Source organism: Columba livia, chromosome 7, assembly GCF_036013475.1.
Source record: "Columba livia isolate bColLiv1 breed racing homer chromosome 7, bColLiv1.pat.W.v2, whole genome shotgun sequence".
Taxonomy (NCBI): Eukaryota; Metazoa; Chordata; class Aves; order Columbiformes; family Columbidae; genus Columba; species Columba livia.
The window spans coordinates 12,611,471-12,625,357 of record NC_088608.1 but is presented as its reverse complement, the minus strand read 5'-3'; the positions used below and the strand labels follow the sequence as shown (position 1 = coordinate 12,625,357).

General features: G+C 40.3%; 1 protein-coding gene across 47 annotated transcripts in view; it reads right to left on the bottom strand.

Moving 5' to 3' along the window:
* The window catches only part of CLASP1 (cytoplasmic linker associated protein 1), a 171,653-nt gene that overhangs the window by 24,894 nt on the left and 132,872 nt on the right, over positions 1-13,887 (bottom strand). For 30 of the 47 annotated variants that reach the window (XM_065070537.1, XM_065070536.1, XM_065070538.1 and 27 more), the window contains 3 exons: positions 10,290-10,385; positions 5,693-5,836; positions 4,324-4,430 (listed from right to left, as the gene is read on the bottom strand). In XM_065070537.1, coding sequence (XP_064926609.1) covers positions 4,324-4,430; positions 5,693-5,836; positions 10,290-10,385 — 347 coding nt within the window. The remainder of the gene's footprint in view (positions 1-4,323; positions 4,431-5,692; positions 5,837-10,289; positions 10,386-13,887) is intronic. The other 17 variants (XM_065070548.1, XM_065070549.1, XM_065070563.1 and 14 more) reach the window with 1 other exon arrangement.

Genomic DNA, 13,887 nt, shown 5'->3' with positions numbered 1-13,887 from the left:
TCTGTTCCTATTTGACTAACCTTTGCTTTCATTCTGTACCCTTTATGGTACATGGATTTTCAAAATCATCTTCTGAATGAAAATACAGATGCTTAAGCTGGTGGAGTATTCAAGACACTGCTTTGTTTCTATCAAGTGTTTCTATCAACACTATCTCAGAAAGTCACATTTGCGTACACACAAGTGAAAGATATTGCAAGATCAGAAGTGGCAAACAAGTCAAGAATTGCTCTAGTGCAAAAAGCAGCAAAGCCAGTTGAAAACTCCTCTGAAGACTGGTGTCAAGAAATTCACTCATTAACCAGCAATCAAACGCCACAGCTGCTACGTGCAATGATTATAGAAATACACCCAACACCCAGACTGCTGATCAGAAGCCTCACAGCTCAGGTCTCACCTACCTGCAGCAAACAGGTCACCAAACAAAGCAGGCTTGTCCTTATTGTATAAGGAGGGTAGCTTATTTTAATTATTTTTCCATGCCCTACCTCACTCAATTTAATACTGAAACTGTCAAATGGTATTTTCTATTGTCAGTGAAAAAAACAAGCACATAAACTACATTGCCAAATAAAAGAGTGAGCATTTTGTTTTGATGCATTTCCTCTTTGAAAGACTAAATTTGTTGGAATTTTTTGTTTGTTTGGTATTTTTTGTTTGTTTGTGTGTCTGGTTTTGGTTTTTGTTTGTTTTTCTTTTTTTGGTGGCTTTGTCTGTTTGTTTTAATTGGATCTACACGAAGGTTTCTGAGCTGCTAACAAAGGTAGAAACACTAGGGCAAACCCATTCTTTTGATATTCCTTCACCTAGAATTCTGTTGGAATATTTGAAAATTCACAACCTGAATGCAACATTTGAGTTTACAGAAGTGCATCTGCCATTCAGAATGATATTCTTACACTGGAGGACTCCATAACTTAGAATTTTCCTTTTTGTCATACTACATCATGAGATCCTACTGTATCTCAGAAGATTTTTCTCTGTCCATCACAAACTCAAGCCATTCATCTGAGCATTTCCCAGGAAACATTCTTTCCTCTCAGTCAGAAGTCTGGGTTTTTTTTCCCCTATTATTTTCAGTCTTCCCAAGTGCCCTCCCCTGCTTTTCTTTTTCTTCTTTCCATAACTTCTCTTCCCCGAAAACTAAAACCGTGAAAACAAAAAAGCCAAAATAACTCAGATGCAGTGGATATGCTCTAGTGATCATGAAACAGAGCTGGATGGGGCAAATGAAAGCAGAAGGAAGGACTCTGTCTGAGGCCCTGAAAGCACGTTACCCTTCTGAAGACACTAACATCAGGGGATACTTACGCAGATGTTATCATCTGGACAGGCAACTTAGTTGTTTGCATCAAAGTCCAGTTCAACCAAAACATCCAAGATCTACCCAGAGCTCAAATGTATGTACACACAAATACACACACACAAAATAAATAAAAGTGTCAGTCATCTGGAATTCAGTTGTGACAGCAATAATATGGGAGAAGTAATGTGACCTAAGGGCAATGGCACACATATATTCTATAGAAAGTCTGTATCAGCCTTGCTGGTTAATATTGAAGATATCATCCACAAACCATCAGTGATAAGGGAAGGCAGCTATGATTTGCAACATTTTTGTATGCTCAGGGGACCCAAACTATCTTTTCTATACATATTCCAGCCCCAAAGACATGTGTATCTCTAGATATGACTCTTCCAATCTCTGCATCAAGAAAAAAAGAAACAAAATATAATCTTCAAAGCCAGAGCTGGTGTTAAGAACTGGAGAGAATCCTTCAGCCGACTGCACTCAGGCTGCCTGTGCAAGACACCGGCACAGGGCAGCAGGACCTGCACACGGAACGTCTCAGGAAGCGATGCGCAGACATGACCTCAGTACAACCCTCTGGCAATGGCTCCAACAAAAATGCAAAGCCAAGCCTAGTTTCAGAGGAGGGCTACAGAGAGAAACTGTGGGAATCTTTATCCTTTTACATTGCTATCAGAACGACTCTGGTGTTCTCATTTTCCACCTTTGTAGAGAGAAAAGTGACAGTTTACACCACTGATGAATAGCAAATGACAAGCATTTGTAATGGAAACATGACACCGAAGCTTCTATACAACAACTGCAACACTGCAGTGTACCCTACTTCCCATCATCTGTTATAGTGCATCTTTCAAAGCCTTTTTTTCTGAAAGAAGGATGTCCACATATACTCTTCAGAAACAGAGCTAAATTCTCCCTTGTTCTGTAAGCCAGGACCATGTTCAAACCGTGCTACACAAGACATTTTCAAGGAGGATGCTGTCCCACAGAGCATCAGAAGCTACAGCCACTGATTTGCAGTCTTTGCCAGTGCCTTTTTTTACAAAAGGTAAAAATCTAGAGCTACTGTTAGTGCTTAGAGGTCACTCGCCAAAAAAAGCAGAACTTTAACCCTGAATATTTTAAAGGGCTTTTACAGCAGCTTCCATGTTCACCTATCACTGAAGAGTAACTTTTACACATCACTCTTGAATAACTAAATCCAGCAAAGAAGCAGGACACACTTCTTGAAAATACACCTAAATTCTGGGATCAGCTTCTCCAAGAACTCCACAGAAAACTGACAGAATGATTGTTTTCTAAAGATACCAGTGGCAGTTTTGGTCTTGGCAACAATGGCAGAATACTCTGGAATTACTTTAGCTGTTCCTTAAGAACACACCATATGGGGAAAAAACTCCAGTTCCTGAACCCCAAATGCTGGAAAACAACAGCAACAAAGTATTAAGTGTAGGCTGAATGCCTTAATCAATATTCTGATACATGCATCCTGATATTGAGAGGTGAGAAGAATGCAAAGAGAAACAGAAAAGCAGTGAGTGAAGTGGCAAAACACAGTTGTGTCCCAATGGCAAAACCCCAAAAGCATGGTAAAAGGCATGGACTTATAAAATAAGTGCCACATGCAAACATGGCCAGCAAAGCCACGACATAACCACAGGGAAACATATCTCAGTTCATAATTGCCCATGACAGAAATCAGCAGAGAAACAATGCTCAAACTAGTCACAAAGGAAGCAACATTGTTGGAACCATTCCCCTGAAACTCTACCACTTGATTTCTTAATGAAACCTTTGTTGAAAAAAAGTTGTAATAGGCAACTACCTTGGCTTGTAACCTCTCAGTCTAGTTTTGGATTACAGCAGATTTAGAGGTCACAAAGATCTATTTAGATATCAAAAATTTTCTCAGGAAACCCCGTGTGTTCCACATATGTTGCTGGAATTAGTGTAACTACTCATTAAAGGCAAAAAGCCTGTGTTTTTCCTGACACGTCTCAAGCATCCCTCCAGAAGGGTTGATCAAGCCACGACAGGGCTGATCAACACATTTCAGCATAAATGACTACACTGGACTACAAATTGCAGTCCTCACCCAACACGTTTCCTTCTGTCTGTTCCACGACAAAGGGACATGGCCTCCCATGGAGAGGGCAGGCAGACCAGAGAAGCAGCTTTTCAGCTTTCCTCAGCAAGAATCAAGGCTTGTCCAGGTAACAACCTCAAGTTTTCCTCCAATATTTCTATAGTCCCAGAGCATACTGTTTAAATTCTTATTTGTTCTGCTCTAAGCTTTTATGGTACAAAACATAGACTCTTCAATATTGGGAAGGTACATGTTTGCTCAATAAAAGGTTTTGGAGTGAACCACTATATTCTAGGGTAGCATCTGCAGCTTCAGCAAAACGCTGGTTGCAATAGCCTTGCTGCCCAAAGGATCAGATCAGTATTCTGCTGATGAGCAGCCAGAGAGTGCTTGGAAAGATATTCAGCACTGAAAGACAGTCACCACCTCTGCTTGTTTTGCATCCTCACAAAGCATCAGAAGGGAACAGGAGATGCAGTACTTCTCTCAGCAGCACAGGACTGTACAACAGTCAGAAGAATTACTGATCACAAGAGCACACCTAAAAAACAGACAATCTGAAACCCTTGACCTGAAAGTCGTCATATACTTTGTGATATTCACAACCTCAACAAGGCCTCATTTCTAATGCTGCCATTTAAAATTACCTTTACTGACCCCACAAATATGATTCTGGAGAAGGCCTAATTAAGAAAGAAAATATTATAAGACAAGACATTAAGATCACACAGATAACAAGAGGACTAGAACACTGAAGTCAATCACCAACCATGTACTATCATGTTCAAACAGTTTCTTTGGAGCAATGTACTGCAAACTTTTGGCCTTCCTTTTGCTTTCAAAGTGAGTCATATTCTGCAAATGCACACTCAGTGTTGAAATCCTTTAATATATTGTGAGAGTTTTAATCAGCCTGCCACATTACCTTGGAGACAGTCCACCATGGGAACAGTTGGTAGGTGAAGTTAAGGGGCTGGTTCTGCTGCTGGAGTGCCGGGAAGGAGTCCGACCAAGGGTATTGCTGGGGGAACCCTGGCACAGAAGCAGGAAGACAGGGATTAGCAACATGTCGCAATGCACAGGCAGGAACACACAACAACAACAGGTCCAAATATTGCCTTTGTTTGCAATAGACAAGCAGTTTTGGTTCTGGCTCTTGACCTAAAAATCTGCAGGCACGGTTCATGTAGTCATTAATATGTTATTGAAGGTACTACTGTGAGGACCAAGAATGCACATGTGCACTTTCCTGGAATCTACAGTACCTGCAATTTTAACTACGCAACACATACAGACTGCAAATATTGCCAGAAATGGTTTATCAATCCATCAGGCTAACTGACTTCTCAGACATGACTTGCCAGGCCTCCAAAGTATGCAGACCATTACCCTGGCAATTTAGCAATTTATGCAGCTATTTTCCACATTGTCTAAAGCATTCTGATTGTGCTTATTATGAGCATAAGTAAGCAATCTAACTTATCATTTTTCTACTAGCCTGCACAATCATTTATACCACAGTAAAATGAGTAGAAATTACTCCCAATTCCATCTCTCTTCACACTAAGTTAAAGGTACTAGGCAATCCAGTCTGTCTGCTTGGAAGCCTAATGCTGCAGTTCTAGCTTACACAAAGGTCTGATTGTCCCTGTGGAAGTGCAAAGATTGGAGAGTTCAAATTCCAGCAAGTTTCACAAGATTTCCACATAAAAAAGGCAAAAAATACTCTAATCCTTGCTGTTCTGGGGGAAAAGAAGTTTAGAAGCACACTTCAACAATCTACTAACATACACCTTTAGAGAAACCAAAATACATAACAGCTCCATGTAAAACCAAAACATAAGGTAATAGGTGTAGACTAAGGAGACCTTGTAGACCAACAAAGGTCCTGAAAGCTTCTTTGTAGATAGTATTTCTGTTATTAAATTGATTTCAATAGTAGTGGTAAGCCCAGAAAAATCTGCGGTATCAGGATCTTTGTTTTAGCAAAGAGGTCATTAATGGCAGGATTTTCAAAACCACCAACAACTTGAAAGCACAAACTCCACCACCTTTTGTAAATTTCTCAGTATTTATTTTTAAATCTGTTCTGCTTACGACTATATTAAATTTAAAATTAATTGAGCTTTTTGTTTTAACAGTCCCTATAAAAGTAACAAATAGAAGCCTCTGCTGCCACGTTGCTTCAAGACAAAAGTTACAGGTAATTCATGCTACTGAACATCTGCAGCAGAGTATCCGTGTATCAGTGAGCCTTTGTGGCTCTGCTGTTTGCAAGGACAAGGGCCTCTCACCACACTGGTGTTACTGGAGTTCTTGAGGTGGTTGTGCAGGAGCTTGGTAGCACCATCCTGGAATGTTTTTGGCAAGGCACCAAGTAACATGGTAAACTCCGGAGTGTTCAATTCAAAGAGAGAAATCAGGACTATTTGTGCTGCCTGAAAAGAAGAAGAAAGAAATGACCATCAGTTTTCATTCTTTGAAAAGAGTATGCATCCTGTTGGTAATGATCCTAACGGTAACTGATGTATGTTTCAATTGAAATGAAGACTCCCATTCCAGGCTTTTTTTTGACATATTCCTTGTGATGTGTCATAAGGAATTGCTAACTCCTATAGTTAACTTGTCAGTTCTTGGAGCTTACAATATATTTTTGCATTTATACTGTTAACTTCTCAGACATGAAGCATACAGCTACTCACAGCTAGAGACAAAATCTTAGCATCGTCCTGTCCAGCACATATTTCAATTGAACAAGCTACTATAAAAATTTAAAGGAAACAAATAAAACCAGAAGCTGAGATAAGTATGAAGAATCTAGGACTGCAATTTGTCATTCCCAAACTTTCCATTATAGTCGCAAATGGGACTAGTTCTCTTCCCAACCAACCTCTCCTCTTCCTAAGGACCTGACAAGTTTGTTGCTTCAGACAATCTCCGCTTCTGTTTTCCCACCTCTCCTGGCAAGTCTCACCTTCGAGGCTATTTCAGTAACAGAAGACTCCATCTCATGTGGAAGATCCACTGGGATGGTGAGAACCACCTTTCTCTCATCCATGGGCAGGCCACACCCCACCAATTCCCTAAATTTAACTAAATTTAACAAGTGAAACCAGGCTACCACTGAAACAATTAAGAATTTTACCATTCATTTCACTGGACAGGGTTTGCCCTATCTACCTGGAAGAATAGCTGCCAGAACAGGATCTCCACTAGCTCCATTAGCAAACACACAGCTCTGTGTATCGTGAACTAAGACAATGGAATCAAAATGGGAATGGAAGCAGAATAAATCACAGAGTGCAGATCTGCAAGGTTAATTAGCATCTCATGTTCCTAACCAGACGTTACCAGCAGCATAAAACTCACGCAGATTGCACCAATTCTGTTTGGTTCTTTTTTTTTTCCTGCTTTGTTTTGGTTGGTTGGTTTGGGTTTTTGTTTGTTTTCCCCTCTCTTTGCCTTGAAAATATAGAAAAATACAAAAATTGATTAAAAGAACAATAAAACTGAAGCAATGATGAAGGACCTCTGATGGTCAGCAGCATCACCTCCCTTCAACGGGGATGTAGTCATTGACACACCAACCTCCCAAACACATATCTGGATACAAAGCAGTCTGACCCTCCTGGGAACCTTCTAAAGCTTCCTAAAAATGAAAAAGAACTTTAAAGAAAGTAAAAATATAATTCACTGCTGTGGCAATAACTGTACATTCATTCTTCTCATAAACTCAAAGGAGGAGTTTTGAGTAATGTGTTTGTAAAGTTGCAGTAATTAAGTGTATCTGCAGTTCCCTGTGAAGTGGTATCCTTTAGCAGATGATGAATTTGGATACACAAAAACCCTTTTCATATGGGAGAGGAATCAAAGTACCTCATTTTTTCAGTGTCCAAATTGCAATTCAAGCTCTACTGTTCCTTTTGCTCATCAACCCCAATTCGCAGTAACACAGCTTTGTATATAAAAACATTTTCCATCCATGAAAGTTTGGTAAGTAACATCCTTTTCATATAGCCAACAAAGAAACTGAGGCACAACATGCTTAACTGGCTTCCAAGGACTGCAGCAAACAACAGGTCTTCAGACTCTTCATTCCGGATGGACCATGTTGTCTCCTGCCAAAACACTCACTGACTTGAACAGAAACACAGTGTGTCATTATTCACTTCACACTAAAGATCTGAGGATGAAGGAAGTAGGGAAATAGTTTTCCCCCTGGCTTGCTTATCTCTGTACTCTACCCTACTCTGACCTCAAGTTTTGAGCATCTCTGCCATGAAGCCTGTCTGGTATCCAAGAAGGACACGTATTTCTGTCCTTTTTCATCCGAGAACTTTTACGTTTTCACCGGCACAGTATTTTCTGTAATAAAAATATTACTGCAAACAAGAAATCTCAGAAAAACAATCAGCAAGTTGAGCTGAATGTGAAGTGACAAGTCATGCCAAAGTTCATTCCTATTTGTGAATGGCATGCATATCCCAGATGGTTAGGTGGTGGACATGCAGATCATCTGTGTCAGAACAAGCAGGTATCATATTCATTGAGATGAAAAACAAACAAACAAACCAAACCAAAGGAAAATTGATCAACAAGGTTCCCAGGCAGAGAGGTTGCTCAGAGACTGGAATATCTGGAGATACCAACTGGTAAGTCAGGAGCTGCCCAAGGTACAGTGAGGTGGGAAACGATTTCAGATATTTGTCCCACATATCTCTCATTGATGGGTTAGAAATAAGGTCACCCTTGGAGATGTAAGTAAATACAGCAAAACAGGAGCAAGAGCACACGCAGTCGTCTATCATGTGACATTCTGGAGGTGTGCCCGAGAGTTCTAAGATGCATCTCACAGATCTGAGCAAAATCTTCAAAGCTCCTCCGGGGACTTTGTGGTCCTGTGGCTTCACTTTGAAGCAGGGAGTTATCTGACTGGGACAGTTCAGCCCTGCCACGCAAACACTGATAGCACAGATGCTGTGCTGCAGGGGTATCTGAGGGAAGTTTCGGCTCCCAGAAGTCATTTCAATTTTGTCCCATTTTTCTTTTGTTTCGTCTTTAATGAAAACAAGACTGTGCCCACCCTCCCTCTTTGCAAAAATACAGCTTGTTTTTAGGACTGTTTGCCAGTATTCTGTGTACACGGTGCTAATTAGTAGCTTTGCTGTTGCCTGCAAACAGGCCATTGGGCTTTGAATGAAGAGCTGAATGGTTGCTCACAATGCTTACAGTCTTCTGTGGCCTGAAAGAAAGCAGACCTATAGTCAATGCTTTTTGAAATAAAGCCAAGTACTACTACAGCTTGGGAGTGGTGCTCCAGTACAGCTCTCAAAAGCAGCACTGGAGCTACGTGGGTTAACCCTGGCTGTGTTCTTTTTAAATAGTCCTCAACCATTCAGCTACACTTCTAGGTTTACTTCAGGCAAAAGCCATTATTTGAAAATTCAGCTATTATTTCCCATTTAAGATTTAAGAGAAAAAGGTCTGGTCCGTGCCACCATGAAATCCAGAACACTGTTACCACTGACCTCAAAAGCTGGAAGGTCTATGTTAGCTTGAAAGCTCATTTATAACATGGTCCAAATTTCAATCTTGCAAGACTTCCCAGTTCTAATACAGCTTATTTTAGTAATGTAAAGCATCAGGAGCGTAATTTTTACACCTAATAGTTAGATCTGGACACACTTGGTCATTCTCTAAATTTCACTTATCTAGCACACATTTATCTAGTCAAAGGACATCTTTTACAGACAATGTTTCTAGGAGTTTTAAATCTGTGGATTTTCAGCTTGTCATGGACCAGAGGACACTTTCATCATCTCAAAATCACCAGTCATTTCCGAAAATCTTGGCCCTTGTTTCATTAGATTACTTAAGAATTAGATAAATTTAAAACAAGAGATAAGAAATTTATTTCTGTACACAATGTACAAACATTCTCCATGCAACACTCATGCTTGATGACACATAGTTTCAAGAAGAAGTAATATCTGAATTTTCCCTTGCCTTTGTGTCTCTCTACCATTAGCGTGGAACACTAATCCATCTCCTTGCAGTGACATATAACGTAGACTTTACAGATTATCTAATCTTAATGAAGCAGTTTCTCTGCTGGCTTGAGCTGGAGAAACTCCAGTGACTTCAGAACCTGACCATGTGAGCAAGGGGGTCTGGCTCCACGTCAGGTTCCTGAATCATTTGCAAAGGATCACTTATGTAACTTCATTATTTTCCTCATAACAATGCAGTGAGGGATCAGGTTCCACAGGCCAGTAGCAGCTCTCAAAGTTTCACAGTTAGATCAATGCAATTTATGCCGTCCTACAATGTCAGCTGCTAAAGGGACACAAATGCTTTTGTTTTTTTGTTTTCACCTGGACAGTGGGTGTTGGACAGACATATTAATCAAAATCTGTAACCTCTGCAACTTGGCTGAATTATTATAAAGTGTCTGCGAAATGGTTTGGGTTCATTAGGCAAAAAGATCAAGGGTAACTGGAAAAATCCATTTATTTTAGAGAGGAAATGTGGTCAGTGACCTAAGCTTGTATTAAGCCCTTGCCTTACGATTGCTGCTGCAGCTGATTCAATAGACCACGCAGAATAAGCATGTAGTTGCCTGAGCTACGTGAGAGCAGTTTTCAGGTTACTCAAACTTCTGTTGGTCATTGGCTCACAACACTGGCAGCCCCACAAAAGGAGAGGACCTCATACCCTGATTGCTTTCGGGGGACTACAACAACAAAGTTAACAGAAAAGCACAGCAAAGCCAAAAATTACTTCAGACAGAGACACTTTTTTCAGGCTCCCAGTCAAGGTTTCTCTACACAGCCAGACAGTTGAGACTGCAAACATGATTAGCGTGATTAGTGCACACGGTTTTTAGTCTACCTGTTTACATTTCTCTTCCAAGTTTCCTTCACCAGGCCCTGAGGAAGCTGTAGTTGTCCTAGCAGGCAAATCCTCACCCACCCAACTATGCATGGTCTGGGTTTGACAAACAGGAAAGTTGATATTATTTAGAGAAAGCATAGATTTCTACGAAATCATCTAAACAGTACGCATGCTATCTTTTCACAGAAGAGTTTTAATCAGTTGCTTGCTTAATTTCAAGTTAAAAAAAAGCATTAATATTTGATTTACCAAGGAAAGCATTCTTTTCAGCAGAGGGCAGCAGCGGCTCAAAATTTCCCACAACTCTCAGGTTTACAGATCACCCCCTTGTTCTCCTACAAGGCTTTGGCAACCTCCTGATGGCCTCCATAACCACCTGAAAGCCTGTGCTGAGCTACAGAGCCCAGGTGGAGATGGCAGTTGCATCTGGCCAGGCAGGAGCAGGGGAATAGCTGCTTGCATTTGATTGCACCTCACAAACATCTCGAAGTTCAGAGGAAGAAGCAGTTAAGAACAAGGAAACTCCTTACTCCTGGGCAGGTATTAGTCTGATAGACCAACAAATGGGTTTTATCCTGTGACTGATCTGGGGAAGACCCACACTAACATAGAACAGGTTGCCCAGAGAGGTGGTGGATGCCCCATCCCTGGAGACATTCAAGGTCAGGTTGGACAGGGCTCTGAGCAACCTGATCTAGTTGAAGATGTCCCTACTCATTGCAGGAGGTCGGACTAGATGACCTTTGAAGGTCCATTCCAACCCAAGCTGTTCTATGATTCTATGATCTACTCCCTGTACGCATCATTCATTTTGCCACCCATTCTAAGGCAAATAGAGTTTCCACAACTTAAGGCACACTAGAACAGAGAAGGTCTGTCTCATGTCACTTTGAATCATACTAAACAGCAGAACAAATAGAGATCCACTGAGATTGAGAGGCAGCACTGACACATTAGGCAGCTTGTATTAGCACATATTGGCATAGGGCAACGCTTTGATTCTCCAATGAGTGTAGCTGATGTTAAATGAATTAATTCACATCTACTGAGACTGTTTGCAGGCTCTAAACAAGTGTTAAGTAAGTGTACTTTCCAGCAGACAATTAAGTGCTAGCTGACACTAAGCTAATAAACTTTCTACCAAACCTCCTGCTTGTTCCTTTTTTCAGTCTAAAATCAGATGACTATGGACATCCACACTACTGATATGGTAATATGAAAGACAACGGCTTCGTGAGTTCATACATAATTCAAGCATGTTAACTTGAGTATAAGTTTTAAACACACAGCTTTCCCAAGATACTTCTATTAGAGTATGCTCTTTACATCCACAGCCTGAAAAGGAAGAATTTGTTTAACAGACTTAAATACAGAATTCACATACAGATTAAATCCATATTGCTATTGGGTTTTATACAGCATACACTTAATATATCATGAAAGGCTTTTACAAGTTACAGACAGTTGCGTTACATGTGTCAAAGGCATCTCAAACAAGTGCCAGCAAAAACTATGCAGTACTGAATCACCACTTATTTAGATTATCATTGTATGAAGGATTATGAATTCTTATGTGTACTGTTGTTTTGTGATCTGGACATAGCAAAGACCATGGCAAAAATGTTCTTTATTTCTGGAAAGCCAGGTATTACTCTACAAGTCAAGCTGATGAAGGTTACACTGAGTAGCTTTGCATCTTACAAAATGGCATTGGTTGCAAAAATATGTTTCATGACTAGAAACAAAGGTTACATTTCATTAATAACTGATAAGCTTTTCTTATAAACCTGGTATAGGTCTGAATTCTGAGGGAAAAGTTCACACATACAAGCTAAGAAAGAAAAGCTACTGAAGTAAGATGGTTTGTAATGAAAATATGAACTTATCTACACAAGGTTTTGAAATGCATCACATAAATATCACCTCTAATATTGAGTTTCAAAACAGATACATCGCCTATAGCTAGGTAGGGGGTTGTGTGTATTTATATAAGAGCCACATACACACAAACATGTTATGCACAGACACATAGTATAAGCATGAGCATACACATTCTGTGAAACAACTCATCTTGTATTGTCACACACTAGCTCTTACTGTTTCAAGCAAACTGAGAAAATGCGTTTATATTACAAACCACTTTCAACTCAAAGGATACTAGAAGACTGTATAAGGTAAAGAGATTCATTTTCAGGAAATCTACACCCGTACCACTGGGGTAACAAACACGTGATTTTCTGGCCACTGATGTTGGGAAAAGCCATTTTCCTCACACTGCGTTCACTAAAAACATTTGAGTCTCATAGCTCCCTAGCATCACATTCAAAACAAACAGAAAATGACTGCTACTATTTTGGAAACACAGCTAGGACACAGAGATCCTTTTTGTTCTAATAGCACTAAATCCAGTAAAAACTGAAGTCCACCAAGTGACATTTTTGATGTATTACACTATTCTTCTAACACTGACTGAAAGGAGCTCCCCTGTGCATTTAGGCTGAATTTGACTTCTTTAGGAATATCCTTTGCCTAAAAGGCTGACCTGAGCAGTATGGACATAGTCCTATTTAACACTCCAGAAGTCTGAAATGAAACCCTAAGGCCTGGTTCTCCAGTAACCTTGCTCTTCATGGAGTCCATGAGATGCACAAATCTGGTCTAGGAATACTGCAAGAGTGCCTGAGAAACCTCTGACTTAGAAAGGCCAGGGCCTGTGGCTGGGGAATATTGTAACAATTTGCCATTCAACAGCATTTCTGCAGACATTGTCTTTGCCACTGTTTCTGTAACAGGCCACAGCCAACAGTGTTTATTGCCCAACACCAGTAAAGGTGAACAGTGCCACTTCAGCTCATTAAGAGTCTTTGGGAGTGCTTTTACATTGAAGCTTCTGACCCAGAGTTGCTCAAATCAGCCTGATGCTAGACAGAAAATTAAACCTTCAGAAGAGACTTCAGAGGTCTCATGGCACCGCACTGCAAAGGAGCCCAATTTCATTTCCTTAGCACTGTTTGATTTTCTGTCTGTCACTGGTCCTCCTACAGACATCACAGCAATATTTTATTCAAACTTGCTCTGGGCTTTATTGATGAATATGATTTCCTTACCAAAGTAAGAAAAATCAATATTTCTCAAAAAATGACACCTACAACTACTAATTAAAGTAGTGAATACATCGTCCTTGCCTGTTGGAGCATATGAAGAATTTGTTGACCTTCAGCTTTCTCTCTGAAATCTTCCTTACATTCTGGTATAATTCAGAAACAGTTTCTCAATCGTTTTTAGAAAAAAAATCTGATCCCAAACTTTTCTTTGGACACCTCTAAGCTTTGTCTGCAAATCAGCAGTGCCAATCCAAGGAGGGCACTACCCCTATAAGTTTCAGGGGGACTTCATCTTCCTGAAAATCTCAGTAACAAGCATTCTCCTGGGCTCTTTGATTCATTGCAGTGGTTCTGGTTTCTTACCACATCCCATCCACTGCCTGTATTCAAGGACAGTTGATAAAAGTTTTCCCAGTTAGTTAAGTGGAAGACAGAACATAATGTACATGTGACATGAGCTTGCCCATAACACATAAAAACGCACCCAAGTT